This window comes from Pristiophorus japonicus, chromosome 5 (assembly GCF_044704955.1).
Source record: "Pristiophorus japonicus isolate sPriJap1 chromosome 5, sPriJap1.hap1, whole genome shotgun sequence".
NCBI lineage: Eukaryota > Metazoa > Chordata > Chondrichthyes > Pristiophoridae > Pristiophorus > Pristiophorus japonicus.
The window spans coordinates 4,219,495-4,246,402 of NC_091981.1; the positions used below are offsets into that span (position 1 = coordinate 4,219,495).

Here is a 26,908-nt window from a genome sequence, read left to right on the forward strand (position 1 = left end):
GGGACTCGGTGCGAGTTAGGACACGGGGCAGCGAGCACAGGGGGTGATGGGTGAGCGGGACTCGGTGCGAGTTAGGACATGGGGCAGCGAGCACAGGGGGTGATGGGTGAACGGGACTCGGTGCGAGTTAGGACACGGGGCAGTGAGCACGGGGTGATGGGTGAGCGGGACTCGGTGCGAGTTAGGACACGAGGCAGCGAGCACGGGGTGATGGGTGAGTGGGACTTGGTGCGAGTTAGGACACGAGGCAGCGAGCACGGGGTGATGGGTGAGCGGGACTTGGGGCAAGTTAGGACACGGGTCAGCGAGCACAGGGGGCGATGGGTGAGTGGGACTTGGTGCGAGTTAGGACATGGGGCAGCGAGCACAGGGGAGTGATGGGTGAGTGGGACTTGGTGCGAGCTAGGACATGGGGCAGCGAGCACAGGGGGCGATGGGTGAGCGGGACTTGGTGCGAGTTAGGACACGGGGCAGCGAGCACAGGGGGTGATGGGTGAGTGGGACTTGGTGCGAGTTTGGACACGGGGTAGCCGGGTTTTTGATGGCCTCAAGTTTGCGGAGAATTCCATTGTTCTCTCATTATATCCTGAATTTGTAGGCGAAAGGTTGTTTCGCATTGAGTCCATTTTTGCTTGGGACACTGCAGAGTGATGCTGCTGATACACGATACTGGCCAGCGCTCACTGGGGAGGTCATGTTTGGGAGGTGTGATGTTTGAGCAGGAAATTCCAATTGCCGCAATTTTCCTGCAACAGGATTTAATTGTCAAAAAATGTGCGCTTTTTAAAAAAAAAAATGTATCGAACTGGAGGAAATTGTTGTCAACAAAACTTTCTGTCTCCATCAGGAAGTGCCTGCAGTTGGAATGTCCTTCCCTATTAGCAGATGGCACGGGTGGTGATGGAGTGATTTTCTCGTACCCAGCTGAGCTCCCTGCATTTTCCAGGGCCAGCAACATTATTCAGTCAGACAAAATGTAACCTCAGTGGGGAGACCACATCCTGTTAGCTCTGTTGCCCCTCGAAAGGTTTTCCTGTTGTGATTGGGTTATTTTGTGCACTATCTCCCTTCCGTGAATCACCACTAGCCCCACACTAAAATATCCTGGCAAAACATTTGCTCGTTAGGGAAAAAGTGCATCTTTCCCGTAAACATTCTGGATGTACAGCAGCGCCTCTCGCGCCGTGATCCTGTAAAACACCTTAGCTCACTCATCGACAAACAAACTAATCCCTCCTCATAGCACATGCCCCCTTTAAAGTAATTTATAGAAAGGTTCAAGGGGAGTTGGGAACATTTTTCACCCGGAGATTGGAACTCACTGCCTGAAAGGGTGGTAGAGGCATTTAAAGAAAGACAGACTTGCATTTATATAGTGCCTTTCACTACCACCGGACATCTCAAAGCACTTTACAGCCAATTGAGTTCTTTTGGAGTGCAGTCACTGTTGTAATGTGGGAAACGCGGCAGCCAATTTGCGCACAGCAAGCTCCTACAAACAGCAATGTGATAATGACCCAGATAATCTGTTTTTTTGTTATGTTGATTGAGGAATAAATATTGGCCCCAGGACACTGGGGATAACTCCTCCTGCTCTTCTTCGAAATAGTGCCGAGGGATCTTTTGCATTCACCTGAGAGATCAGAGGGGGCCTCGGTTTAAAGTCTCATCTGAAAGATGGCAGCTCCGACAGTGCAGTGCTCCCTCAGCACTGCCCCTCCGACAGTGCAGCGCTCCCTCAGTACTGCCCCTCCGACAGTGCAGCGCTCCCTCAGCACTGCCCCTCTGACAGTGCAGCGCTCCCTCAGCACTGCCCCTCTGACAGTGCAGCGCTCCCTCAGTACTGCCCCTCTGACAGTGCGGCGCTCCCTCAGTACTGCCCCTCCGATGGTGCAGCACTCCCTCAGCACTGCCCCTCCGACAGTGCAGCACTCCCTCAGTACTGCCCCTCCAACAGTGTGGCGCTCCCTCAGTACTGCCCCTCCGACAGTGTGGCGCTCCCTCAGCACTGCACTGGGAGTGTCATATTTTTTTGTAAAAAAATGTCCGCGTTTTATTTTAAGTATCGAACTGGAGAAAATTGTTGTGTCAAGACTTTCTGTCTCCATCAGGAAGCGCCTGCAGTTGGAATGGGTTTTTTTTGTGCTGAAGTCCCCGGATAGGCACCTGAAGTGCTGTAACCTACAGGGCTACGGACCAAGAGTTGGAAAGTGGGAGTAGGCTGGATAGCTCTTGGTCGGCTGGTGATCAATGAGGCCAAATGGCCTCCTTCTGTGCCGTGAATTTCTATGATTCTCTCACTTGGTTTAGTGTTTGGTTGGTTTCCCTTGCATTGGAATGCAGGATCTTTACTGGTGTTTTGCTGGGTTCCAATGACGTGATTTCTTGCATTTTGCTTCCACTGGTAAACCAGGGGCTTTGCAGATAAATATACAAAGGAGCTGCTACTCCTTATGGTCAGGGCCACTGACTTAACGTGACTGAGCAAGGCAAATTTGATTACAGTATGGCTCACCTACAAATTTGATTGCGATATTGGGAGTACGGGAGCCTAGCGATTATGTTACTCGACCAGTAACCCAGAATCCTGGACTAATGATCTGGAGATCCCGTCTACGGCAGCTGGGGAATTTAAATTCAGTTAAATAAATCTCGAATAAAAAAAGCTAGTATCAGTAATGGTGACCATGGGTTAAATTTTCCCCAAGCCTGTTTTCTGGCGTATTGCCAGGGTTATACCGGGTTTTCTAGACCAGAAATGCGGCAGAAATATTTTGCCAAACTTTCCACGATGTATAATTCGAATTTGGCGCGCGCAGCATGTCCAACTACCGGATTGTCATTGGAGGAAGCAGCGTGCGGCGGCCCGAACCGAAATCGGCGTGGTCCGGCCTGTAAGACCATCAGCAGGCCGGGGTCATTGGAGGGAGCAGCGTGCGGTGGTATACCACTGCAGGGAGCAGCACGTGCTGCTGCAGGAGGGCGACGGCTGTGAAGTCAGGTCGCTGATTACAGTGCGGGCAGGTACAGCAGGAGGGGCGAAGGAGCGGCAAGAGTCCGTAGAGGGAAGTGACCGGGGCCCAGGAGAGACGTGAATCTGCGACCCAGAAGAGGCGAGGGCCCAGGGGCAGCACGGGCCAAGCCCACACTGCGATATGTGAGCGCACTAGGTCCATGCAGCAGAGCTGGTCTCCAGTCGTCCTGGTTAACCCTTGCCACTGGACCAAGACCTCGCTCTGTCAAGCCCGTGTGGTGGCTGATGTGCACCCACTGACATCTTCCACCCTTCAGGATGTAGTTCAGGATCCGGAATATTAGGTCCTTCATTGAAACACCTGTGAACTCATCCCCTTTTGGCCTGGAAGGAAATCATCCTCGTTTCGAGGTTCCGCCTATAGTGATGATGTCTGGTTCACTCAGGCCCTTCAGGGAAGGTAATCTGCCGCCCTTACCCGGTCTGGCCGGTATGTGACTCCAGACCCACAGCAATGACTCCAGACCCAGACCCACAGACTCTTGACTGCCCTCTGAAATGGCCCAGCGAGACACTCGGTTGTACCTAACCGCTACAACAGAATTCACTGCACGGCAGCTCACCACCACCTTCTCGAGGGTCATAAATGCTGTCATTGCCAGCAACGCCCACATCCCGTGAATTAATAAATACATTTTTAAAAAGATTGATTACATGGATGTTCTTTTGCGCATTTCCGTCCGTTTTCCCCCGAAAGTCAACGGCCTTGACTGTGGGTACATTTAAACTGTTATAACCATGAATGTGCCGCTCATGCTGATAATCGAAAGCATGAAGGTTTCGTTAGAAATACAAGCAAGGCTGTTTATTGAAAAGAAAAGTTCAGTGAGTAAATGATCACAGTTGGCTTGCCGCCATGTTATACTAGACTAGAGAGGCTCTGCTGAATTTACCGATCTCGCCTGGGTCTCTTTTCTCTTGAAAAGTCAAGGCTGAGGGATGACCTAATAGAAGGCTTTAAAATTATGAAAGGTTTTGATAGAGTGGATACAGAGAGAATGTTTCCACTTGTGGAGAAGAACAAAACTCGAGGCCATCAATATAAGATAGTCACTTATAAATCCAATGGGGAATTCAGGAGAAACTTCTTTACCCAGAGAGCGGTGAGAATGTGGAACTCGCTGCCACAGGGAGGGGTTGAGGCGAATAGTATCGATGTATTTAAGGGGGGTCTGGACAAGCCAATGGGGGAGAAGGGAATAGAGGGTTATGCTGATAGATTTAGATGAGGAAAGACGGGAGGAGGCTCGAGTGGAGCATAAACGCCGGCACGGACTGGTTGGGCCCAATGGCCTGTTTCTGGGCCGTATAGCCAATGCTTCACATACAGTGAATTGTTTTGCGTTGCGCTGTTGCAGAGATGAATGGGAGAGCCACTTTTCACACATCACTGTTCCACAAACCACAGGCAAAAGTGAATGACTAATTGTTTTTTGATGATGTTGGTTGAGGGAGGGCTGTTGGCCAAGATCCATAACTCCGAGTTTTTTGGGGGTTGAAAATACCATGTGATCGTAAAAAATCATCGTAAATGAGGAGGAGGCCATTCGGCCCATCGTGTCTGCGTCGTCACCAATGTTCCCTGGGAAGCTGCGTGACCGAGCAGCGCTCTGGATCTCCCGCGCTCGCCTCTCAAATGGATGCGTGGAATTTTGAATGGGCCCCGCAGCTGGTTAAAGGGGCCACACCGACCAAGACGTAATGATGGGGAACATTGTCTGGCACCCATCTGATTCACCGCAACGGAAAGATGGCGTCCGTTGGCAATACAGCACCCCCTTCGTACTGCACTCTGTGTCCGCCTTGATTACGTACTCGGCTGCTGGAGCTGGGCAACAACCCTGAGTGGGTTTCACCCTCTCTCACTTTCATTTCTGCTCAATGATTCTATCCTCTTGGTGTAACTCGCTCCTATCCCTTCTTTCTTTCCTGAGAACATTAGTAGCAGGAGTCGGCCATTCGGCCCCTCGAGCCTGCTCCGCCATTCAATAAGATCACGGCTGATCTTCGACCTCAACTCCACTTTCCCGCCCGATCCCCATAATCCCTCGATTCCCCGAGAGTCCAAAAATCTATCGATCTCAGCCTTGAATATACTCAACGACTCAGCATCCACAGCCCTCTGGGGCAGAGAATTCCAAAGATTCACCACCCTCTGAGTGAAGAAATTCCTCCTCATCTCAGTCCTAAATGGCCGACCCCTTATCCTGAGACTGTGACCCCTGGTTCTAGACTCTCCAGCCCGGGGGGAAACATCCTCTCAGCATCTACCCTGTCAAGCCCTGCAAGAATGATGCATGTTCCTCTCTCTCTCTCTCTCTCTCTCTCTCTCTCTCTCTCTCTCTCTCTCTCTCTCTCTCTCTCTCTCTCTCTCGCTTGCTGTGTCTCTGCACGTGTGCTACATCTGTTTTATTTTCATTATTAAGCCGCTGTATACGTCATTACAGTTCTATAGACAATGTCACGCTGAAGCAACGGCCAATATATTTCAGAGTCAGGATGGTGTGTGACTTGGAGGGGAACGTGGAGGTGGTGGTGTTCCCATGCGCCTGCTGCCCTCGTCCTCCAGGCGGTAGAGGTCGCGGGTTTGGGCAAAGTTCATAAAGAAATAGCATTTACTGGCCCTGAAATCCCGGCTCTGGGCTTCCCGCGGGCGCCTGAAAAGAAGTAAAAAGATGCGCACTTACCTTTTGCTCCGGCGCCCGCCAGCGATCCCAGTCCTGGAGCCTCCTCTCCGTGCGCGTCGGAGCGCGTTCACGTCTGAACACAGTCACGTGGGCCTGGACACCCAATCAAAATAAAGTATTCTCATTCATAATAATGGGAACTTCGTAAGTAGGAGTTCTCAGTATTATGAATGAACAACCCCCCCCCCCGTCCTTGTCCCCCAACACAAATTTTAAAAAAATAGGGGGGAAAAACTCACATATTTAACATTAATTTAAATTAAAGTTGATAAATGTGTTACAAAAAATACATATTTATCGGATTTTTAAAAAAAGTTTTGTCGTTAGCGTTTAAAATAAACTTACCTTAGTGGGCAGGGTTTTTAACAATGTGTTTTTAAATTTTAGTTTTACCTGTTTTTTTAATATGTTTTAAACCTCTTACACGGGTAAAAGTACGCCATGTGCCTGCTTTTACTAGGCGCAGGAGTTTTAAGGATATTCGCTGGGCAAGAGACGGGCAAATATCGCAATCTCGCCCATGCCAATGTCCTTCTCCCCGAGATGCGGAGAATCTGTCAAACCAGAACTTGACAGAGCGGCAAAGCTGGTTTTCGCCGCAAGCGCAGCGCGGGTCCATACACTGACCGGGCGATGCCGGGATTTCCGGCCCAATATCAAGGGATATGGGGATTGGGTGGGAAAGTGGAGCTGAGGTCAAAGATCAGCCGTGATCTCGTTGAATGGCGCAGCAGGCTAGAGGGGCCGAATGGCCCACTCCTGCTCCTAATTCTTATATTCCTGTTTGTGAGCAATGAGGACCACTCGTGAGAACTCGCCCGCACACTTGTTGAATATAAAATGATGTATTTAAGAGTCTAACCGTGGTTCATTATTGATTGCTTCCCAGACTGTCGGACACCAGTGACTGCCGTGAACCTGTTCAATGGTCAGGAGATCCCTGTGGTCATTTCAGCCAAGAAAGAGTTTGAAGGTCATTTGGACACGGTGCTCGGTAAGGCAGCCATTCCTGCTTTCTTTTACCCTGAGTGATGGGAGGTAATACTTGGAGATTGCGTTACCTTATTGAGTGAACAGACTCTTAACATCCATAAATACCTTCAGTGAACTCTGCCAGTTTTGCAATTTGCTTAATTTTGTTTTCTATATAAACCTTCCTAGTTGAGGTTTCGTAGCATTGGACAAAAATAAAATGGAAGTGAACAGTTTTGGGATCGTCTCTCATTTACTTTTTTTTGTATTGCTGTGCCAGAGGGTTGTGGATTCAAGCCCCACTCCAGAGACCTGAGCACATAAATTTAGGCTGACACTCCAGGGCAGGACTGAGGGAGTGCTGCACTGTTTGAGGGGCGCACCGACAGTGCGGTGCTCCCTCAGCACTGTCCCTCCGGCAGTGCGGCGCTCCCTCAGCACTGTCCCTCCGGCAGTGCGGCGCTCCCTCAGCACTGTCCCTCCGGCAGTGCGGCGCTCCCTCAGCACTGTCCCTCCGGCAGTGCGACGCTCCCTCAGCACTGTCCCTCCGGCAGTGCGGCGCTCCCTCAGCACTGTCCCTCCGGCATTGCGGCGCTCCCTCAGCACTGCCCCTCCGACAGTGCGGCGCTCCCTCAGCACTGCCCCTCCGACAGTGCGGCGCTCCCTCAGCACTGCCCCTCCGGCAGTGCGACGCTCCCTCAGCACTGTCCCTCCGGCAGTGCGGCGCTCCCTCAGTACTGCCCCTCCGGCAGTGCGGCACTCCCTCGGAACTGCCCCTCCGGCAGTGCGGCGCTCCCTCAGCACTACACTGGAGTGTCAGCCTAGATTTTTTTTTTTTGCGCTCGCGTCTCTGGAGTGGGACTTGAACCCACAACCTTCGGACTCTGAGGCGAGAGTGCTGTCCACTGAGCCCCGGCTGACACGCAGCACAATGAAGCGCTTCCCTGGCAGAGGCAAAGTCCTCCGGCGCCGATGCAGTGCACTTTCTGTCGGCTGGCCGCGATCAGAGTTTGCAGAGGCGTGAGAGCACGTCACCACAGGCCCCCGTCACTGCACTGAGGGGAGCCGCAGAGAAACCGCAAAAAGGAGGAAAAGACAAAGGAAACTGTTTAAATTCAGCAACATTTTATGGCAACTTGATGGAATGTTTCTTAAAATTGCCCGATTTAATTCATCCCCTGTTTCTGTGTTTTTTTTTATCAACAAAGGTATTCCCAGCCTCAGTCCAGAAGACGCAGCGGTTGCAAAAAAGTTGGGTCTGGAATGGTGCGAGGTTTTTGAAACCCTGCCTGATGGCACCGAGCGGTTACAGAATTCTGGCGAGGTTCGTGAAGTGGCTCTCGGAGCTGTGGTCTGGGCACGCATAAGCAAAGACTTGCATTTCTATAGCGCCTTTCACCGGATGTCCTGATGCACTTTACAGCCAATGAAGTATTTTTTGAAGTGTAGTCACTGTTGTAATGTGGCAAACGCGGCAACCAATTTGCACACAGCAAGCTCCCACACAGCAATATGATAATGACCAGATAATCTATTGTTAGTCATGTTGGTTGAGGGATAAATATTAGCCCCAGGACACCGAGGAGAACTCCCCTGCTCTTCTTCGAATTAGTGCCGTGGGATCTTTTACGTCCACCTGAGAGAGCAGACGGGGCCTCGGTTTAACGTCTCATCTGAAAGACGGCACCTCCGACAGTGCGGCGCTCCCTCAGCACTGCCCCTCCGACAGTGCGGCGCTCCCTCAGCACTGCCCCTCCGACAGTGCGGCGCTCCCTCAGCACTGCCCCTCCGACAGTGCGGCGCTCCCTCAGCACTGCCCCTCCGACAGTGCGGCGCTCCCTCAGCACTGCCCCTCCGACAGTGCGCCGCTCCCTCAGCACTGCCCCTCCGACAGTGCGCCGCTCCCTCAGCACTGCCCCTCCGACAGTGCGCCGCTCCCTCAGCACTGCCCCTCCGACAGTGCGGCGCTCCCTCAGCACTGCCCCTCCGACAGTGCGGCGCTCCCTCAGCACTGCACTGGGAGTGTCAGCGGAAATTTTTGTGCTCAAGTCTCTGGAGTGGGACTTGAACCCACAACCTTCTGACTCAGAAGCGAGAGAGTGAGTGCTATACCCTTAGCCACTGGCTGAAGCGGACGATTAATTTCTGAGGATAAGAACCGGTGCTGTAGTGAACTGGGTGATGGTTTAATATTAATCTACCAAAAATTTGTCAAACATTAGAACAAATGTCATTAACAGAACTTGCTTCCTAACAGTTACTTCATTTATAATCCTAAATCGGGCTGTTTATCTTTTCAGTTCACGGGACTCGATAGATTGTCGGCAATTCAGGCCGTTTTGCTGCAAGCTCGGGACCTTGGTGTTGGCGGCTACCTGACCAGCTCGAAAATGCGCGACTGGTTGATATCCCGCCAGCGTTACTGGGGCACCCCGATTCCTGTGGTCCACTGCAGCTCCTGCGGCACCCTGCCTGTCCCGTACGAAGACCTCCCTGTGCTTTTACCCAAGATTAAGTCATTTGCCGCCAGAGGGCTTTCCCCGCTAACGACAGCCTCCGATTGGTTCAACTGCACTTGTCCCAAGTAAGTAAATTATTCTTGGTTGCTTAACGATCTCGCTCCAGAACTGCTCCAGTAGCTTTGGGAATAGAAGACGGAATATGCAGCATGGGTGCTGAGGAGAAACCGAGTTAATGTTCCAGGGCAATGACCTTTCATCGGCAGTTTTTGAAACGGTTACTAAAGAGAAAAGGAAATGATTTAAAGAAGAGATAACTGATGTGATAAACCTTTTAAATTGTAAAGTACAACAGATTCTAATGTGTAAGTCGATCACACGAACATAAGAATTAGGAGCATTCTCACCACTCTCTGAGTAAAGAAGTTTCTCCTGAATTCCCCATTGAATTTATTGGTGACGATTTTGTATATGTTGCACCAGGGTATTGCTTGATGCTCTCTCCTGGTACCATTGATTGTGGGGCTCATCCGGCATTTGGAGAGCGATATGCATGGTACATAACGTACGCATCGTGGAGGCCCCGACCTGCAAGAGGCCGTCAGCGGCAGGTCGGAGCCATAAAAGGAGCGGCGAGCTGCAGCCTGGGGCAGTGTGGCGGACAGCGCGAGCTGGTGCAGGAGGGCGACGGCAGCGAAGAGTGACATCATCAAGGTCCAGGTCGGTGATTGGAGCGTGGGCAGGTACAGCAGGAGCGGCGAGGTCGGGGCGAAGGAGCGGCGAGAGATTGTAGAGGGACGTGATCGGGGCTCGGGAGAGGCGAGGGCCCAGGGGCAGCACGGGCCCAGCCCACACTGTGCGATATGTGAGCGCACTGGGTCCGTGCAGCAGAGCTGGTCTCCAGTCGTCCTGGTTAACCCTTGCCACTGGACCAAGACCTCGCTCTGTCAAGCCCGTGTGGTGGCTGGTGTGCAACGGTCACCCCACGTTAAAAAAATCCACGCACAGGCATCTTCCACCCTTCAGGATGTAGTTCCGGATCCGGAATATTAGGTCCTTCACTGAAACACCTGGGAACTCATCACTTTTTTGGAAGCAAGTCATCCTCGCTTCGAGGGACTGTCTATGATGATGATGACATAACGGAACCTGGTTAGAGGTCATTCTGTCTCTAATTAGGTTTTTCTGTTTAAAAAGAATGACCTAACCCTTTGTTGAGTGAAGTTGCTACTTACTGATGGTGCTTGGAGCAGCATCGCTAGTACTGTTGCTTAATTCAGTCTGCACTGTTCCATGTTTGTCGTGTGGTTTAATCATTAAAGCTTCAGTCAGAAGGTTGTGGGTTCAAGTCCCACTCCAGAAACTTAAACACAAAAATCTAGGCTGACACTCCCAGTGCAGTACTGAGGGAGTACTGCACTGTCGGAGGGGCAGTACTGAGGGAGTACTGCACTGTCGGAGGGGCAGTACTGAGGGAGTACTGCACTGTCGGAGGGGCAGTACTGAGGGAGTACTGCACTGTCGGAGGGGCAGTGCTGAGGGAGCGCCGCACTGTCGGAGGGGCAGTACTGAGGGAGTGCCGCACTGTCGGAGGAGCAGTACTGAGGGAGTGCTGCACTGTCGGAGGGGCAGTACTGAGGGAGTGTTGGAGGGGCAGTACTGAGGGAGTGCTGCACTGTCGGAGGGGCAGTACTGAGGGAGCGCCGCACTGTCGGAGGGGCAGTACTGAGGGAGCGCCGTACTGTCGGAGGGGCAGTGTTGAGGGAGTGCCGCACTGTCGGAGGGGCAGTACTGAGGGAGTGCCGCACTGTCGGAGGTGCCGTCTTTCAGATGAGACGTTAAACTGAGGCCCCGTCTGCTCTCTCAGGTGGATGTAAAAGATCCCACGGCACTATTTTGAAGAAGAGCAGGGAAGTTATTGCCGGTGTCCTGGGGACAATATTTATCCCTTAATCAACATCACTAAAACAGATTATCTGGTCGTTATCATATTGCTGTGTGTGGGAGCTTGCTGTGCGCAAATTGTCTGCTGCGTTTCCCACATTACAACAGTGACTGCACTTCAAAAAGTACTTCATTGTCTGTAAAGTGCTTTGGGACGTCTGAGGTTCGTGAAAGGCGCTATAGAAATGCAAGTCTTTTATTCTTTTTACAAAATAAATAGTAACAGAACTTGTAATTTGCCTCTTCCTATGCAGATGTAAGGGCCCTGCTCAACGAGAGACCGACACCATGGATACGTTTGTGGATTCGGCTTGGTATTACTACAGATACACTGACCCTCGTAATAGTCAGAAGTGAGTTTGAAAATGACTATGTGCTTTCGCATTTGTGTGTTTTTTCATATTTATTTTCTCTCCCTTTTTTTCCCTCATCTGCTCGGCCAGACTTTAACTGCTGCCTGGGGAAACCGAGGAACAGGAGGAGGCCATTCAGCCTGTTTCACCATTGGATCACGGCTGATCTCTCTCATAACTCCACTTGGTTCCGTATCCCTTCATACCCTTGTCCAACCAGTCTCTGGCAATCTCACTTTTAAAGCCACAACAGCTTTTTGGGGGAGAGAGTTCCAGATTCTCACTGCCTTTCGTGCGAAGAAATGCTTCCTGGCATCACTCCCGAACGGCCTGGCTCTAATTTTAAGGTGATGCCTCTTTGTTCTGGACTGCCCCCACAAGAGGGAATAGTCTCTCTCTACCCTATCAACTGCTTTAATCATCTTAAACACCCCAATTAGATCAGTTCTTAATCTACAACTCAAGGGAATGCGAGCCTAGTGCACTCAACCTGCCCTCATAACTGAATGCTCTGAGAGTTCCTGAGGTGCGGTGCTCACAACTGAACGCAGTACTCCAGAAACAGCGATTTACTTGTACTTCTTTCAATGTAGTACACTGTATCCGCTGCTCACGATGCAGTCTCCTCTACACCAGGGAGACCAAGCGCATATTGGGTGAGCGCTTTGCGGAACACCTCCGTTCAGTCCCTGAGCTTCTGGTCGCCTGTCACTTTAATTCCCCGCTCCACTCCCACTCTGACCTCTCCTTCCCCGGCCTCCTGCACTGTTCCAACGAAGCTCAACGCAAGCTCGAGGAACGGCACCTCATCTTTCATTTGGGCACTTTACAGCCTCTGGACTCGACATCCAGTTCAACAATTTCAGAGCGGAACCCTGCCCATCTTTGGCTCCCTCCCCCCTCTCTCCCCCTCCCACCCCTTCCCCTCCCCCTCCCACCCCTCCCTCCCCACCACCACCCCCCCCCGGAACCTGTTTCTTTTTCTCTCTGTGTCTCCAATGGCCGCTGTCATTATCCCGCCATCCACACCCTATCTTGACTAATGGTTTTTCTAACTCCTGCCATTGCCATTTGAATTTGGCCCATCATCCCTTTTGTCTCTCTAATCTCTCCTGTCTTCCACCCGATCACAGACCTTCCCTTTTGTTGTTCCTCCCCTCCCCCTCTCAGTGCTGGTTCAGAATCCGTTCTTTCCGAACACACTCCAGTTCTGACGAAGGATCATCGACCTGAAACGTTAACTCTGTTTCCTCTCCAGGATGCTGCCTGACCCGCTGAGATTTCCAGCATTCTCCGTTTTTACTCCAGATAATGTCTAGCCATAGCTTTATGCAACTGTAGGATAAATTCCACCCCTTAGTATTCCAGTCCTCCTGAGATTCCTACAGTGTTTTTCTATCTTCATGTCGGGCATTTTTGTGCCCTGAAATTTATAATTTCTTATTAACAATTAAATCATATTGTGCCGGTATAATGTCAACATTAAAGCTATTTGAGAAATTACAATTCATTGTGAAAGAAGGTGGGATCATTGAGGTTGGGCTGAAGCTGGGAATAGTGGTGTAAATTCATCCTTGTGTTCTGGATCGCGGAAGGGCTCGGACTAACTCACTTTGTCGATTGGTTTTGAGACGGTCACAAGTCAACATTAGAATTAGGAGCAGGAGTAGGCCATTCGGCCCCTCGAGCCTGCTCCGCCATTCAAATAAGATCACGGCTGATCTTCGACCTGAACTCCACTTTCCCGCCCGATCCCCATATCCCTCGATTCCCTTAATATCCAAAAATCCATCGATCTCAGCCTTGAATATACTCAACGACTCAGCATCCACAGCCCTCTGGGGCAGAGAATTCCAAAGATTCACCACCCTCTGACTGAAGAAATTCCTCCTCATCTCAGTCCTAAATGGCCGACCCCTTATCCTGAGACTGTGACCCCTGGTTCTTGACTCTCCAGCCCCGGGGGAAACATCCTCTCAGCATCTACCCTGTCAATCCCCCTCAGAATCTTGTATGTTTCAATGAGATCACCTCTCATTCTTCTAAACTCCAGAGAGTATCGGCCTAGTCTGCTCTCTAAGGTGGTAAAATGCCTTCTCTTATCCATGTGGCAGAATCGGCAGCCTATATTCTGATATTTGTTAGAATATTTGCACCTTGGCTGACTAGGTCCGTGCAGCAGAGCTGGTCTCCAGTCGTCCTGGTTAACCCTTGCCACTGGACCAAGACCTCGCTCTGTGAAGCCCGTGTGGTGGCTGGTGTGCAACGGTCACCCCACGTTAAAACAATCCACCCACAGGCATCTTCCCCCCTTCAGGATGTAGTTCAGGACCCGGAATATTAGGTCCTTCATTGAAACACCTATGAAACTCGTCCTTTTTTTTGGCCTGGAAGCAAGTCATCCTCGCTTCGAGGGTCTGCCTGTGATGATTTATTACATATTCTCATCCGGTTACTTGCCGACCAATTATTCCAGAAAGATGAGGGTGGGGAATGTTTTATTTTTTTTTTTAAAAGTCCTTAACCAAGGAATTAATATTCTGCATCCATGCATACAAGGCTGTAAAACATGGCCTTTTTATTCTTTGGCTTCCCGGGAGTGAATTGGCTGCCCCGCCCATCCCTCCATCCTGCCTCCGTTAAACCTGGTAGTGGATGGGTTGGGGTCGGGATTCAGTTTTTTTAACATTTTAACTTCTCACCCACCCGTTAAGAATCCCCCCCCCCCCGCCCAAACGGGCTCAGCCATAGATGTAGTTGTTAACTGTGTGTAACTCGCTTGTTTCAAAGGCCCTTTGACAAGGCGCTGGCGGACTTCTGGATGCCTGTTGATCTGTACGTCGGAGGGAAAGAACATGCTGTCCTGCACCTGTACTATGCAAGATTTCTGAGCCACTTCTGCAATGATCAGAACATGGTCAAGTACAGGCAAGTGTACTTATCACGGACAGTGTGTATCGCTGCGGTCGTGACGTGAGTTTTCATGGTCCTGGAGTAACCCAGACATCGCGCTGCGTCACTCGAGTTGACTTTTTCCCTGTTTTCTTAATGCACCGTGATGTGCGGGAGGATATGTTTTGTTGAGGGGGGGGGTGGGTGTGTTGGTGTGTGGCATGCTCGTGTCAACAAAATGCACGTCAGCCCATTCTGTGCCGCACCAGCTACATGAGAACATAACAGGAGCAGGAGTAGGCCATACGGCCCCTCGCGCCTAGCTTCGGAAATCCAGTCACAGTGACCTATGCAGTGCACTCGCTTCACAACCTCTCCTCCCATTGCATACAGAAATATTTCAATATAAGAAATAGGAGCAGGAATCGGCCATTCGGCCCCTCGAGCCTGCTCCGCCATTCAATAAGATCATGGCTGATCCGATCATGGACTCTGGTCCACTTCCCTGCCCGCGCCCCATAACCCCTTATTCCCTTATCGGTTAAGAATCTGTCTATTTATATCTTAAATATATTCAATGACCCAGCCTCCACAGCTCTCTGAGGCAGCGAATTCCACAGATTTACAACCCTCTGAGAGAATAAATTCCTCCTCGTCTCAGTTCTAAATGGGCGGCCCCTTACTCTAAGGTCATGCCCCCTAGTTCTAGCCTCCCCCATCAGTGGAAACATCCTCTCTGCATCCGTCTTGTCGAGCCCCCTCATAACCGTATACCTTTTGATAAGATCACCTCTCATTTTTCTGAATTCCAATGAGTAGAGGCCCAACCTTTCCTCATAAGTCAACCCCCTCATCCCCGGAATCAACTGAGTGAACCTGCAGTTCTGGCCACCTGCCCCAAGGGGGTGCAAGTGAGCTTCACATAGACTGACGTATCCTCCACTGGCCCAAGTTTGTGACTGCAGTGGTCCAGTGATAACGGCGAACTCCTTTAAATCTGTTCGCAACTTCAGGATTTAGCGCATGCACATCCGAACGCGGAAATCCTGAAGTTGCAGTCTTGTCATTCGCTGCTCCGACACCGGCTGCGCTGATTCCCCCCCCCCCCCGGCCGCCCCCACAGAGCCGGCAAACAGTGAAACTGATGAAACCTTGGTCTCCCGCGGAAATACCGCTGTTAAATTCCCCACTAAATGTTAGACCCAAAGGGATTCGGTGTAACTGGGGTTTTAACAGCGTACTGACTGCTAAACAAAGGTTATCACCCCTCTCCCCCGAAACACTCATTTTAATTTTGTACAGTGTCAAATTTATCCATTTTAATAAAAATTAAAAATGTACTTTTAAAAAGACTAGAACTAGAGGGCATGATCTTAGAATAAGGGCCCGCCCATTTAGAACTGAGATGAGGAGAAATTTCTTCTCAGAGGGTTGTGAATCTGTGGAATTCGCTGCCTCAGAGAGCTGTGGAAGCTGGGACAGTGAATAAATTTAAGACAGAGACAGACAGTTTCTTAACCGATTAACATAGAAACATAGAAAATAGGTGCAGGAGTAGGCCATTCGGCCCTTCGAGCCTGCACCGCCATTCAATAAGATTATGGCTGATCATTCCCTCAGTACCCCTTTCCTGCTTTCTCTCCATACCCCTTGATCCCTTTAGCCATAAGGGCCACATCTAACTCCCTCTTGAATATATCCAATGAACTGGCGTCAGCAACTCTCTGCGGCAGGGAATTCCACAGGTTAACAACTCTCTGAGTGAAGAAGTTTCTCCTCATCTCAGTCCTAAATGGCTTACTCCTTATCCTAAGACTATGTCCCCTGGTTCTGGACGTCCCCAACATCGGGAACATTCTACCCGCATCTAACCTGTCCAGTCCCGTCAGAATCTTGTATGTTTCTATGAGATCCTCTCTCATCCTTCTAAACCCCAGTGAATAAAGGCCCAGTTGATCCAGTCTCTCCTCATATGTCAGTCCGGCCATCCCTGGAATCAGTCTTGTGAACCTTCGCTGCACTCCCTCAATAGCAAGAACGTCCTTCCTCAGATTAGGAGACCAAAATTAAACACAATATTCCAGGTGAGGCCTCACCAAGGCCCTGTACAATTGCAGTAAGACCTCTCTGCTCCTATACTCAAACCCCCTAGCTATGAAGGCCAACATACCATTTGCCTTCTTCACTGCCTGCTGTACCTGCATGCCAACTTTCAATGACTGATGAACCATGGCACCCAGGTCTCGTTGCACCTCCCCTTTTACTAATCTGCTGCCATTCAGATAATAATCTGGCTGACCCCTTATCCTGAGACTGTGACCCCTGGTTCTAGACTCTCCAGCCCGGGGGAAACATCCTCCCTGCATCTACACCTGGAGTACTGCGTACTGTTTTGGTCTCCATATTTAAGGAAGGATATACTTGCATTGGAGGCAGTTCAGAGAAGGTTCACGAGGTTGATTCCGGAGATGAGGGGGTTGATTTATGAGGAAAGGTTGAGTAGTTTGGGCCTCTACTCATTGGAATTCAGAAGAATGAGAGGTGATCTTATAGAAACCTATAAGATAATGAGGGGGCTCAACAAGGTGGATGCAGAGAAGATATTTCCATTCATGGGGGGAAAATAAAACTAGGGGACATCGTCTCGGAATAAGGGGCCTTCCATTTAAAACTGAGATGAGGAGGAATTTCTTCTCAGAGGGTTGTAAATCTGTGGAATTCTCTACCCCAGAGAGCTGTAGAGGCTGGGTCATTGAATATATTTAAGGCGGAGATTGACAGATTTTTGAGCGATAAGGGAGTTAAGGGTTCTGGGGAGCAGGTGGGGAAATGGAGCTGAGCCCCATGTTCAGATCAGCCATGATCTTATTGAATGGCAGAGCAGGTTCGAGGGGCCGAATGGCCGACTCCTACTCCTATTCCTTATGTTGTGTACCTTGTCAATCCCCCTCAGAATCCTATATGTTTCAATGTGATCTCCTCTCATTCTTTTAAACTCCAGAGCTTATAAGCCCCAAAGAAATTAGTGCTCTGATTTTATTGAAATGTCATTGGTTTTGACTCTGATCTCTCTCCGTGGCTCCAGTGATGTGAAAGTTGAACTGCGATGCCTACTTCCCCCGCTGAGGATAATTGTCTGTGTTTGGTCCGTTGTCCGGCTCTGCTATGGCTGCAATGGTTCAATAAGTGTCATTCCGTCGCGGCGATTTCCTTGGCATAATCTGTGCTTTCCCTTCTCCGGGCTGGGTTCAGGGAGCCTTTCTGCAAACTTCTGGTGCACGGCCTCATCAAGGGCAAGACATTCCGATTGGCGTCAAGCGGACAATATGTGAAGAAAGAGGAAATAAATTTCAGCGGTAAGTGGCCATCGAAACCGATTGAAAAGTGGGTAAGAAAAGATGTCCGTGACAATTATATCGATGTTAAAAAATAAAAAAAATTGCTGCAATTTAGCAGCAATTCTATTAGCCGAGGGCACAGAATACAAGAACGGGGGAGGGGTGGGGGGGGGGGGGGGGGGTTATGCTTGAACTGTATAAAACACTAGTTTGGTCACAGCTGGAGTACTGCGTGCAGTTCTGGTCACCACATTACAGGAAAGATGTGATTGCACTAGAGAGGGTGCAGAGGAGATTTACGAGGATGTTGCCGGGACTGGAGAATTTTAGCTATGAGGACAGATTGGATGGGCTGGGGTTGTTTTCTTTTGGAACAGAGGAGGCTGAGGGGAGACCTGATTGAGGTGTATAAAATTATGAGGGGCCGAGATAGAGTGGCGAGGAAGGACTTATTTCACTTAGCAGAGGGGTCAATAACCAGGGGTATAAGTAATTGGTAGGAGGTTTAGAGGGGATTTGAGGGGAAATTTCTTCACCCAGAGGGTGGTGGGGGTCTGGAACTCACGGCCTGAAAGGGTGGTAGAGGCAGAAACCCTCACCACATTTAAAAAGTACTTGGATGTGCACCTGAAGTGCCGTAACCTACAGGGCTACGGACCGAGAGCGGGAAAGTGGGATTAGGCTGGGTAGCTCTTGGTCGGCCGGTGCGGACACGATGGGCCGAATGGCCTCCTTCTGTGGTGTAAATTTCTATCATTTGATCCTGAGCTCTGTGTGAAATATCTGGTTACAGAGAGGCTCGGGACACGCAGGCTTTGCACATTGCTGTCACTGGGTGCGCTCGCTCACGGCCTTTCCTCTTCCCCATTCAGCAGAAATCAGCAAAAGGAAATTCCGATCTTGATTTCTCCCCCCCCCGCCCCCCCCCCCCGTCGCTCCCCCTGCCCCGGAAGGAATTGACGTTGGGCTTTGTTGTCGATGCCCCGAAGCTTTTTGTGACGTGAGCCTCGAGGCTGACTGACGTCATGACGTCATCGCTGATGCTGGACTCGTAGTCCCCGGAATATAGACGTTAAGATGTTGTTTTGATTGAAGTTTGTAGAATTTTGAAAGGAACTGATCGGGTTGATAGAGAGAAACTTGTCCAGGGCAAGGGGGACGTGACCTTAAAGTCGGCCAGACCATTCAACAACAACCACAACTTGTATTTATATAGCACCTTTAACGTAGTGAAATGTCCCAAGGCGCTTCACAGGAGTGTTATGAGATTTTGAAAAATGTGACCAAGTCGCATAAGTAGAAATTAGCGCAGGTTAGTTACAGAGGTCGGTTTTAAGGAGCGTCTTGGCGGAGAGGTTTAGGCAGGGAGTTCCAGAGCTTGGGGCCCAGGCAACAGAAGGCACGGCCACCGATGGTGGAGCGATTATAATCAGGGATGCTCAAGAGGGCAGAATTAGAGGAGCGCAGACATATCTGGCCAGGTTGTGGGGCTGGAGGAGATTACAGAGATAGGGAGGGGTGAGGCCATGGAGGGATTTGAAAATAAGGATGTGAATTTCGTTATCGAGGCATTGGGAAACACTTCTGGCAAAGGGCAGTAGAAGTATGGAACTTTCTCCCACAAAAAGCAGTAGTTGTTAGCTCAATTAATCATTTTAAATCGTAGAGTGATAGATTTTTGTTAGCCCAGGGTATAAAAGGATATGGAATCAAGGCGGGTGAATGGAGTTAGGTCGCAGATCAGCCGCGATCTCATTGAATGGCGGAGCAGGCTCGAAGGGCTGAATGGGCGGCCTCCTGTCCTGTGTAACAGGCTTGAGGTGCTGAATGGGCCTCCTCCTGTCCTGTGTAACAGGCTCGAGGGGCTGAATGGCCTCCTCCTATTCCTAATGTAACAGGCTCGAGGGGCTGAATGGGCCTCCTCCTGTCCTGTGTAACAGGCTCGAGGGGCTGAATGGTGGTCTCCTGTTCCTGTGTAACAGGCTCGAGGGGCTGAATGGGCCTCCTCCTGTTCCTGTGTAACAGGCTCGAAGGGCTGGATGGTCTCCTCCTGTTCCTAATGTAACAGGCTCGAGGGGCTGGATGGTCTCCTCCTGTTCCTGTGTAACAGGCTCGAGGGGCTGAATGGGCCTCCTCCTGTTCCTGTGTAACAGGCTCGAAGGGCTGGATGGTCTCCTCCTGTTCCTGTGTAACAGGCTCGAAGGGCTGGATGGTCTCCTCCTGTTCCTAATGTAACAGGCTCGAGGGGCTGAATGGCCTCCTCCTGTTCCTAATGTAACAGGCTCGAGGGGCTGAATGGCCTCCTCCTGTTCCTGTGTAACATAGAAACATAGAAAATAGGTGCAGGAGTAGGCCCTTCGAGCCTGCACCACCATTCAATAAGATCATGGCTGATCATTCCCTCAGTACCCTTTTCCTGCTTTCTCTCCCTACCCCTTGATCCCTTTAGCCGTAAGGGCCATATCTAACTCCCTCTTGAATATATCCAATGAACTGGCATCAACAGCTCTCTGCGGCAGGGAATTCCACAGGTTAACAACTCTGAGTGAAGAAGTTTCTCCTCATCTCCGTCCTAAATGGCTTACTCCTTATCCTAAGACTATGTCCCCTGGTTCTGGACTTCCCCAACATCGGGAACATTCTTCCCGCATCCAACTTGTCCAGTCCCGTCAGAATCTTGTATGTTTCTATGAGGTCCCCTCTCATTCTTCTAAACCCCAGTGAATAAAGGCCCAGTTGATCCAGTCTCTCCTCATATGACAGCCCAGCCAACCCTGGAATCAGTCTGGTGAACCTTCGTTGCACTCCCTCAATAGCAAGAACGTCTTTCCTCACATTAGGAGACCAAAACTGAACACAATATTGCAGGTGAGGCCTCACCAAGGCCCTGTACAACTGTAGTAAGACCTCCCTGCTCCTATACTCAAATCCCCTAGCTATGAAGGCCAACATACCATTTGCCCTCTTCACCGCCTGCTGTACCTGTATGCCAGCTTTCACTGACTGATGAACCATGACACCCAGGTCTTGTTGCATCTCCCCTTTTCCTAATCTACCGCCATTCAGATAATATTCTGCCTTCGTGTTTTTGCCCCCAAAATGGGTAACCTCACATTTATCCACATTATACTGCATCTGCCATGTATTTGTCTACTCACCTCACCTAACCTGTCCAAGTAACCCTGCAGCCTCTTAGCGTCCCCCTCACAGCTCACACCGCCACCCAGTTTAGTATCCTCTGCAAACTTGGAGATATTACACTCAATTCCTTCATCTAAATCATTGATGTATATTGTAAAGAGCTGGGGTCCCAGCACTGAGCCCTGCGGCACTCCACTAGTCACTGCCTGCCATTCTGAAAAGGACCCATTTATCCCGACTCTCTGCTTCCTGTCTGCCAACCAGTTCTCCATCCAAGTCTGTATATTACCCCCAATACCATGTGCTTTGATTTTGCACACCAATCTCTTGTGTGGGACCTTAAAAGCCTTTTGAAAGTCCAAATACACCACTTCCACTGGTTCTCCCTTGTCCACTCTGCTAGTTACGTCCTCAAAAAAATTCCAGAAGATTTGTCAAGCATGATTTCCCCTTCATAAGCCCATGCTGACTTGGACCGATCCTGTCATTGCTTTCCAAATGCGCTGCTATTTCATTCTTAATAATTGATTCCAACATTTTCCTCACTACTGATGTCAGGCTAACCGGTCTATAATTACCCGCTTTCTCTCTCCCTCCCTTTTTTAAAAAGTGTTGTAACATTAGCTACCCTCCAGTCCATAGGAACTGATCCAGAGTCGATAGACTGCAGGAAAATGATCACCAATGTATCCACTATTTCTAGGGCCACTTCCTTAAGTACTCTGGGATGCAGACTATCAGGCCCTGGTGATTTATCGGCCTTCAATCCCATCAATTTCCCTAACACAATTTCCTGCCTAATAAGGATATCCTTCAGTTCCTCCTTCTCACTAGACCCTCGGTCCCCTAGTACTTCCGGAAGGTTATTTGTGTCTTCCTTCGTGAAGACAGAACCAAAGTATTTATTCAATTGGTCTGCCATTTCTTTGTTCCCATTATAAATTCACCTGAATCCGACTGCAAGTGACCTACGTTTGTCTTCACTAATCTTTTTCTCTTCACATATGTATAGAAGCTTTTGCAGTCAGTTTTTATGTTTCCGGCAAGCTTCTTCTCATACTCTATTTTCCACCTCTTAATTAAACCCTTTGTCCTCCTCTGCTGAATTCTAAATTTCTCCCAATTCTCAGGTTTGTTGCTTTTTCTGGCCAATTTATATGCCTCTTCCTTGGATTTAACACTATCCTTAATTTCCCTTGTTAGCCACGGTTGAGCTACCTTCCCAGTTTTATTTTTACTCCAGATAGGGATGTACAATTGTTGAAGTTCATCCATGAGATCTTTAAATGTTTGCCATTGCCTCTCCACTGTCAACCGTTTAAGTATCATTTGCCAGTCTATTCTAGCCAATTCACGTCTCATACCATCGAAGTTACCTTTCCTAAAGTTCAGGACCCTAGTCTCTGAATTAACTGTGTCACTCTCCATCTTAATAAAGAATTCTGCCATATTATGGTCACTCTTCCCCAAGGGGCCTCACACAATAAATATTGTCCAGGATACCGGGGATAACTCCCCTGCTCTTTTTTGAAATAGTGCCTTGGGATCTTTTACATCCACTTGAGAGAGCAGACAGGGCCTTGATTTAATGTCTCATCCAAAAGATGGCACCTTTGACAGTGCAACACTCCCACAGCATTGCATTGTAGTGTCAGCTTAGAATTTTTGTGCTCAAGTGCCTGGAGTGGGCCTTGAACCCAAAACCTTCCGACTGAGAGGCGAGAGTGCTGCCCACTGAGCCATGGCTGACACTGGAGGGGCTCGAGGGGCTGAATGGGCCTCCTCCTGTTCCTGTGTAACAGACTCGAGGGGCTGAATGGGCTCCTACTGTTCCTGTGTAACAGGCTCGAGGGGCTGAATGGGCTCCTACTGTTCCTGTGTAACAGACTCGAGGGGCTGAATGGGCCTCCTCCTGTTCCTGTGTAACAGGTTCGAGGGGCTGAATGGGCTCCTCCTGTTCCTGTGTAACAGGCTCGAGGGACTGAATGGGCTCCTCCTGTTCCTGTGTAACAGACTCGAGGGGCTGAATGGGCCTCCTCCTGTTCCTGTGTAACAGGCTCGAGGGGCTGAATGGGCTCCTCCTGTTCCGAGGAACCTGATCTCCTCCTACCCCGATGGCCAAGCACCTGCACATTCCACCTCTGGTTGCTGGATACCAGTGAAGAGTAGAAACTTTGACACCTCTGTTGCTACCCTGACTGGTATCAACCAAATTTCAAAACTAACGTTCCTGACACACTCGTGCCGCTAGACGAGTTAAAGGTAACTATTTATCTTGTGGTGAAGTATCAGTTGTGAGTAGTAGCCCAGGAGGAGGTACGCTCTTGATGCACGTTGGCTCAAAATCTACGGAGGAGAAATTGGTTGCCTTTGCGCCTCCGATTAACGCCCCGAATGGCTTTGCGTTGGGACGCCCGCCATGTTGGGCGGGGGTTTAGCGGCGGCGCTACGGCGTTGCGCCCCGATCTCCTGCGCCCGGAAATGGTGATGTCATCGCCGCGCGCATCTCCCCCTTAGCGCCCCAGACCCGAAATTCACTCCCGCCCCTCTGTGGCAGCGCCGGGCGCAAACAGCGGCAGGGAACGCGGAGTGGGCGGCTGGCCGCTACCGTAGAATAAGTATTAAATAAAAAAATAATTTTTTTTTTTTAAATTTCCTTTTTTGTTTAAGATTTTTCCCCCCGGGTTCTGGCCGCGATCGATGGTCCTGGGACTGTGCGAGAGCACCGGGCTGATTGCGCGGGATCGCCACTCCCTGGGTGGTCCCGGGTGAACGGACTGGATCAGTTTGTCGTGATGAACATTTTGGGGCAATACAAAGCGAGCTTTTAGGAATGAAGCATTTGTTCATCAGATGCACGCAATTTTACTCTCTCTCTCTCTCTCTCTCCTTTCCACACAAGGCCCTGATCCGCTCCATGCCACCACCTCCGAGAAACTGCACACCACCTGGGAAAAGATGAGCAAATCCAAGCACAATGGCATTGACCCGGCAGAAATGATCCAGCAGTATGGGATTGACACAGTTCGCCTGTACATACTGTACGCTGCACCTCCAGAGCAAGATATTCTGTGGGACATTCGGAGTAAGTGACCGAGCTCCTTCACTTTCTGTAGCCAGCAAATATCGAGTTGCACTTTGTAAGCTGCACGTTACCTTCTGTTCTATCAGCCGTGGCTCAGTGGGCAGCATACTCGCCTCCGAGTCAGAAGGTCCTGGGTTCAAGTCCCATTCCAGGAACTTGAGCACATGAATCTAGGCTGATACTCCAGGGCAGTGCTGAGGGAGCGCCGCACTGTCGGAGGGGCAGTGCTGAGGGAGTGGTGCACTGTCGGAGGGGCAGTACTGAGGGAGCACCGCACTGTCGGAGGGTCAATGCTGAGGGAGCGGCGCACTGTCGGAGTGGCAGTACGGAGGGAGTGGTGCACTGTCGGAGGTGCCGTCTTTAGGATGAGACGTTAAACCGAGGCCCCGTCTGCTCTCTCAGGTGGATGTAAAAGATCCCACGGCACTATTTTGAAGAAGAGCAGGGGAGTTCTCCCCGGTGTCCTGGGGCCAATATTTATCCCTCAATCAACATCACTAAAACAGATTATCTGGGTCATTATCACATTGCTGTGTGTGGGAGCTTGCTGTGCGCAAATTGGCTGCCGCGTTTCCCACATTACAACAGTGACTACACTCCAAAAAGTATTTCATTGGCTGTAAAGCGCTTTGGGACGTCCGGTGGTTGTGAAAGACGCTTTATAAATGCAAGTCTGTCTTTTCTTTTTTCAATACAGCTTGTGAGCACATTAACCCATCACAGTAATGTTACTGAGTTGAGGAAAGGAGTACTTTTTCATTTCCTTCCCCCACACCACCCTCAACCATATAATCTAATCCGTCTGCTCACTCATTTTACCACCAGAAAGAAAGGCAGACTTGCATTTATATAGCGCCTTTCATGACCACCAGACATCCCAAAGCGCTTTACAGCCAATGAAGTACTTTTTGAAATGAAGTCACTGTTGTAATGTGGGAAACGCGGCAGCCAATTTGCGCACAGCGATGTGATAATGACCAGATAATCTGTTTTAGTGATGTTGATTGAGGGATAAATATTGGTCCCAAGACACTGGGGAGAACTCCCCTGCTCTTCTTCAAAATAGTGCCATGGGATCTTTTACATCCACCTGAGAGGGCAGACGGGATCTCGGTTTAACGTCTCATCCGAAAGATGGCATCTCCGACAGTGCAGCACTCCCTCAGTCCTGCCCCTCCGACAGTGCAGGGCTCTATCATTAAGGAAGAAATAGCAGGACATCTAGATAGGAATAGTGCAATCAAGCAGACGCAACATGGATTCATGAAGGGGAAATCATGTATAACAAATTTACTGGAATTCTTTGAGGATATAACGAGCGTGGTGGATAGAGGTGTACCGATGGATGTGGTATAATTAGATTTCCAAAACGCATTCGATAAGGTGCCACACAAAAGGTTACTGCAGAAGATAAAGGTACGCGGAGTCAGAGGAAATGTATTAGCATGGATCGAGAATTGGCTGGCTAACAGAAAGCAGAGAGTCGGGATAAATGGGTCCTTTTCGGGTTGGAAATCGGTGGTTAGTGGTGTGCCACAGGGATCAGTGCTGAGACCACAACTGTTTACAATATACAGAGATGACCTGGAAGAGGGGACAGAGTGTAGTGTAACAAAATTTGCAGCTGACACAAAGATTAGTGTGAAAGCAGGTTATGCAGAGGACACAGAGAGGCTGCAAAGAGATTTAGATAGGTTAAGCGAATGGGCTAAGGTTTGGCAGATGGAATACAATGTCGGAAAATGTGAGGTCATCCACCTTGGGGAAAAAAAACAGTAAAAGGGAATATTATTTGAATGGGGTGAAATTACAACATGCTGTGGTGCAGAGGGACCTGGGGGTCCTTGTGCATGAATCCCAAAAAGTTAGTTTGCAGGTGCAGCAGGTAATCAGGAAGGCGAATGGAATGTTGGCCTTCATTGCGAGAGGGATGGAGTACAAAAGCAGGGAGGTCCTGCTGCAACTGTACAGGGTATTGGTGAGGCCGCACCTGGAGTACTGCGTGCAGTTTTGGTCACCTTACTTAAGGAAGGATATACTAGCTTTGGAGGGGGTACAGAGATGATTCACTAGGCTGATTCCGGAGATGAGGGGGTGACCTTATGATGATAGATTGAGTAGACTGGGTCTTTACTCGTTGGAGTTCAGAAGGATGAGGGGTGATCTTATAGAAACATTTAAAATCATGAAAGGGATAGACAAGATAGAGGCAGAGAGGTTGTTTCCACTGGTCGGGGAGACTAGAACTAGGGGGCACAGCCTCAAAATACAGGGGAGCCAATTTAAAACCGAGTTGAGAGGGAATTTCTTCTCCCAGAGGGTTGTGAATCTGTGGAATTCTCTGCCCAAGGAAGCAGTTGAGGCTGGCTCATTGAATGTATTCAAATCACAGATAGATAGATTTTTAACCAATAAGGGAATTAAGGGTTACGGGGAGCGGGCGGGTAAGTGGAGCTGAGTCCACGGCCAGATCAGCCATGATCTCGTTGAATGGCGGAGCAGGCTCGAGGGGCTAGATGGCCTACTCCTGTTCCTAATTCTTATGTTATTAATGTTGGGGAAGTCCAGAGCCAGTGGTCACAGTCTGGGGATGGTGGGGTGGGCCATTTGGGGCCGACATGGGGAGGGGCTTCTTCACCCAGGGTGTGGTGAGCCTGTGAAATTCTCTGCCACGGAGAGTTGTTGAGGCTAGTTCACTAAGTGTATTCAAAAAGGAGTTAGATGAAGTCCTTACTACTTGGGGGATCAAGGGGTATGACGAGAAAGCAGGAATGGGGTACTGAAGTTGCATGTTCAGCCATGAACTCATTGAATGGTGGTGCAGGCTCGAAGGGCCGAATGGCCTACTCCTGCACCTATTTTCTATGTTTCTATTAGTACTGCCCCTCCAACAGTGTGGCGCTCCTTCTCTGGAGTGTGACTTGAACCCACAACGTTTTGACTAATAGGCAAGGATGCTTTTTTCCCATACCTGAGTACTGACGTCCTTTGGCTTGAGCACTG

The 26,908-nt window shown here is 49.9% G+C and overlaps 1 protein-coding gene across 1 annotated transcript in view; it reads left to right on the top strand.

The window, feature by feature from the left end:
- lars2 (leucyl-tRNA synthetase 2, mitochondrial) overlaps positions 1–26,908 on the top strand; it is a 123,212-nt gene that overhangs the window by 44,682 nt on the left and 51,622 nt on the right. The window contains exons 10-16 of the mRNA XM_070880318.1: positions 6,611–6,715; positions 7,902–8,017; positions 8,994–9,277; positions 11,351–11,449; positions 14,240–14,381; positions 17,598–17,697; positions 23,723–23,905. Coding sequence (XP_070736419.1) covers positions 6,611–6,715; positions 7,902–8,017; positions 8,994–9,277; positions 11,351–11,449; positions 14,240–14,381; positions 17,598–17,697; positions 23,723–23,905 — 1,029 coding nt within the window. The remainder of the gene's footprint in view (positions 1–6,610; positions 6,716–7,901; positions 8,018–8,993; positions 9,278–11,350; positions 11,450–14,239; positions 14,382–17,597; positions 17,698–23,722; positions 23,906–26,908) is intronic.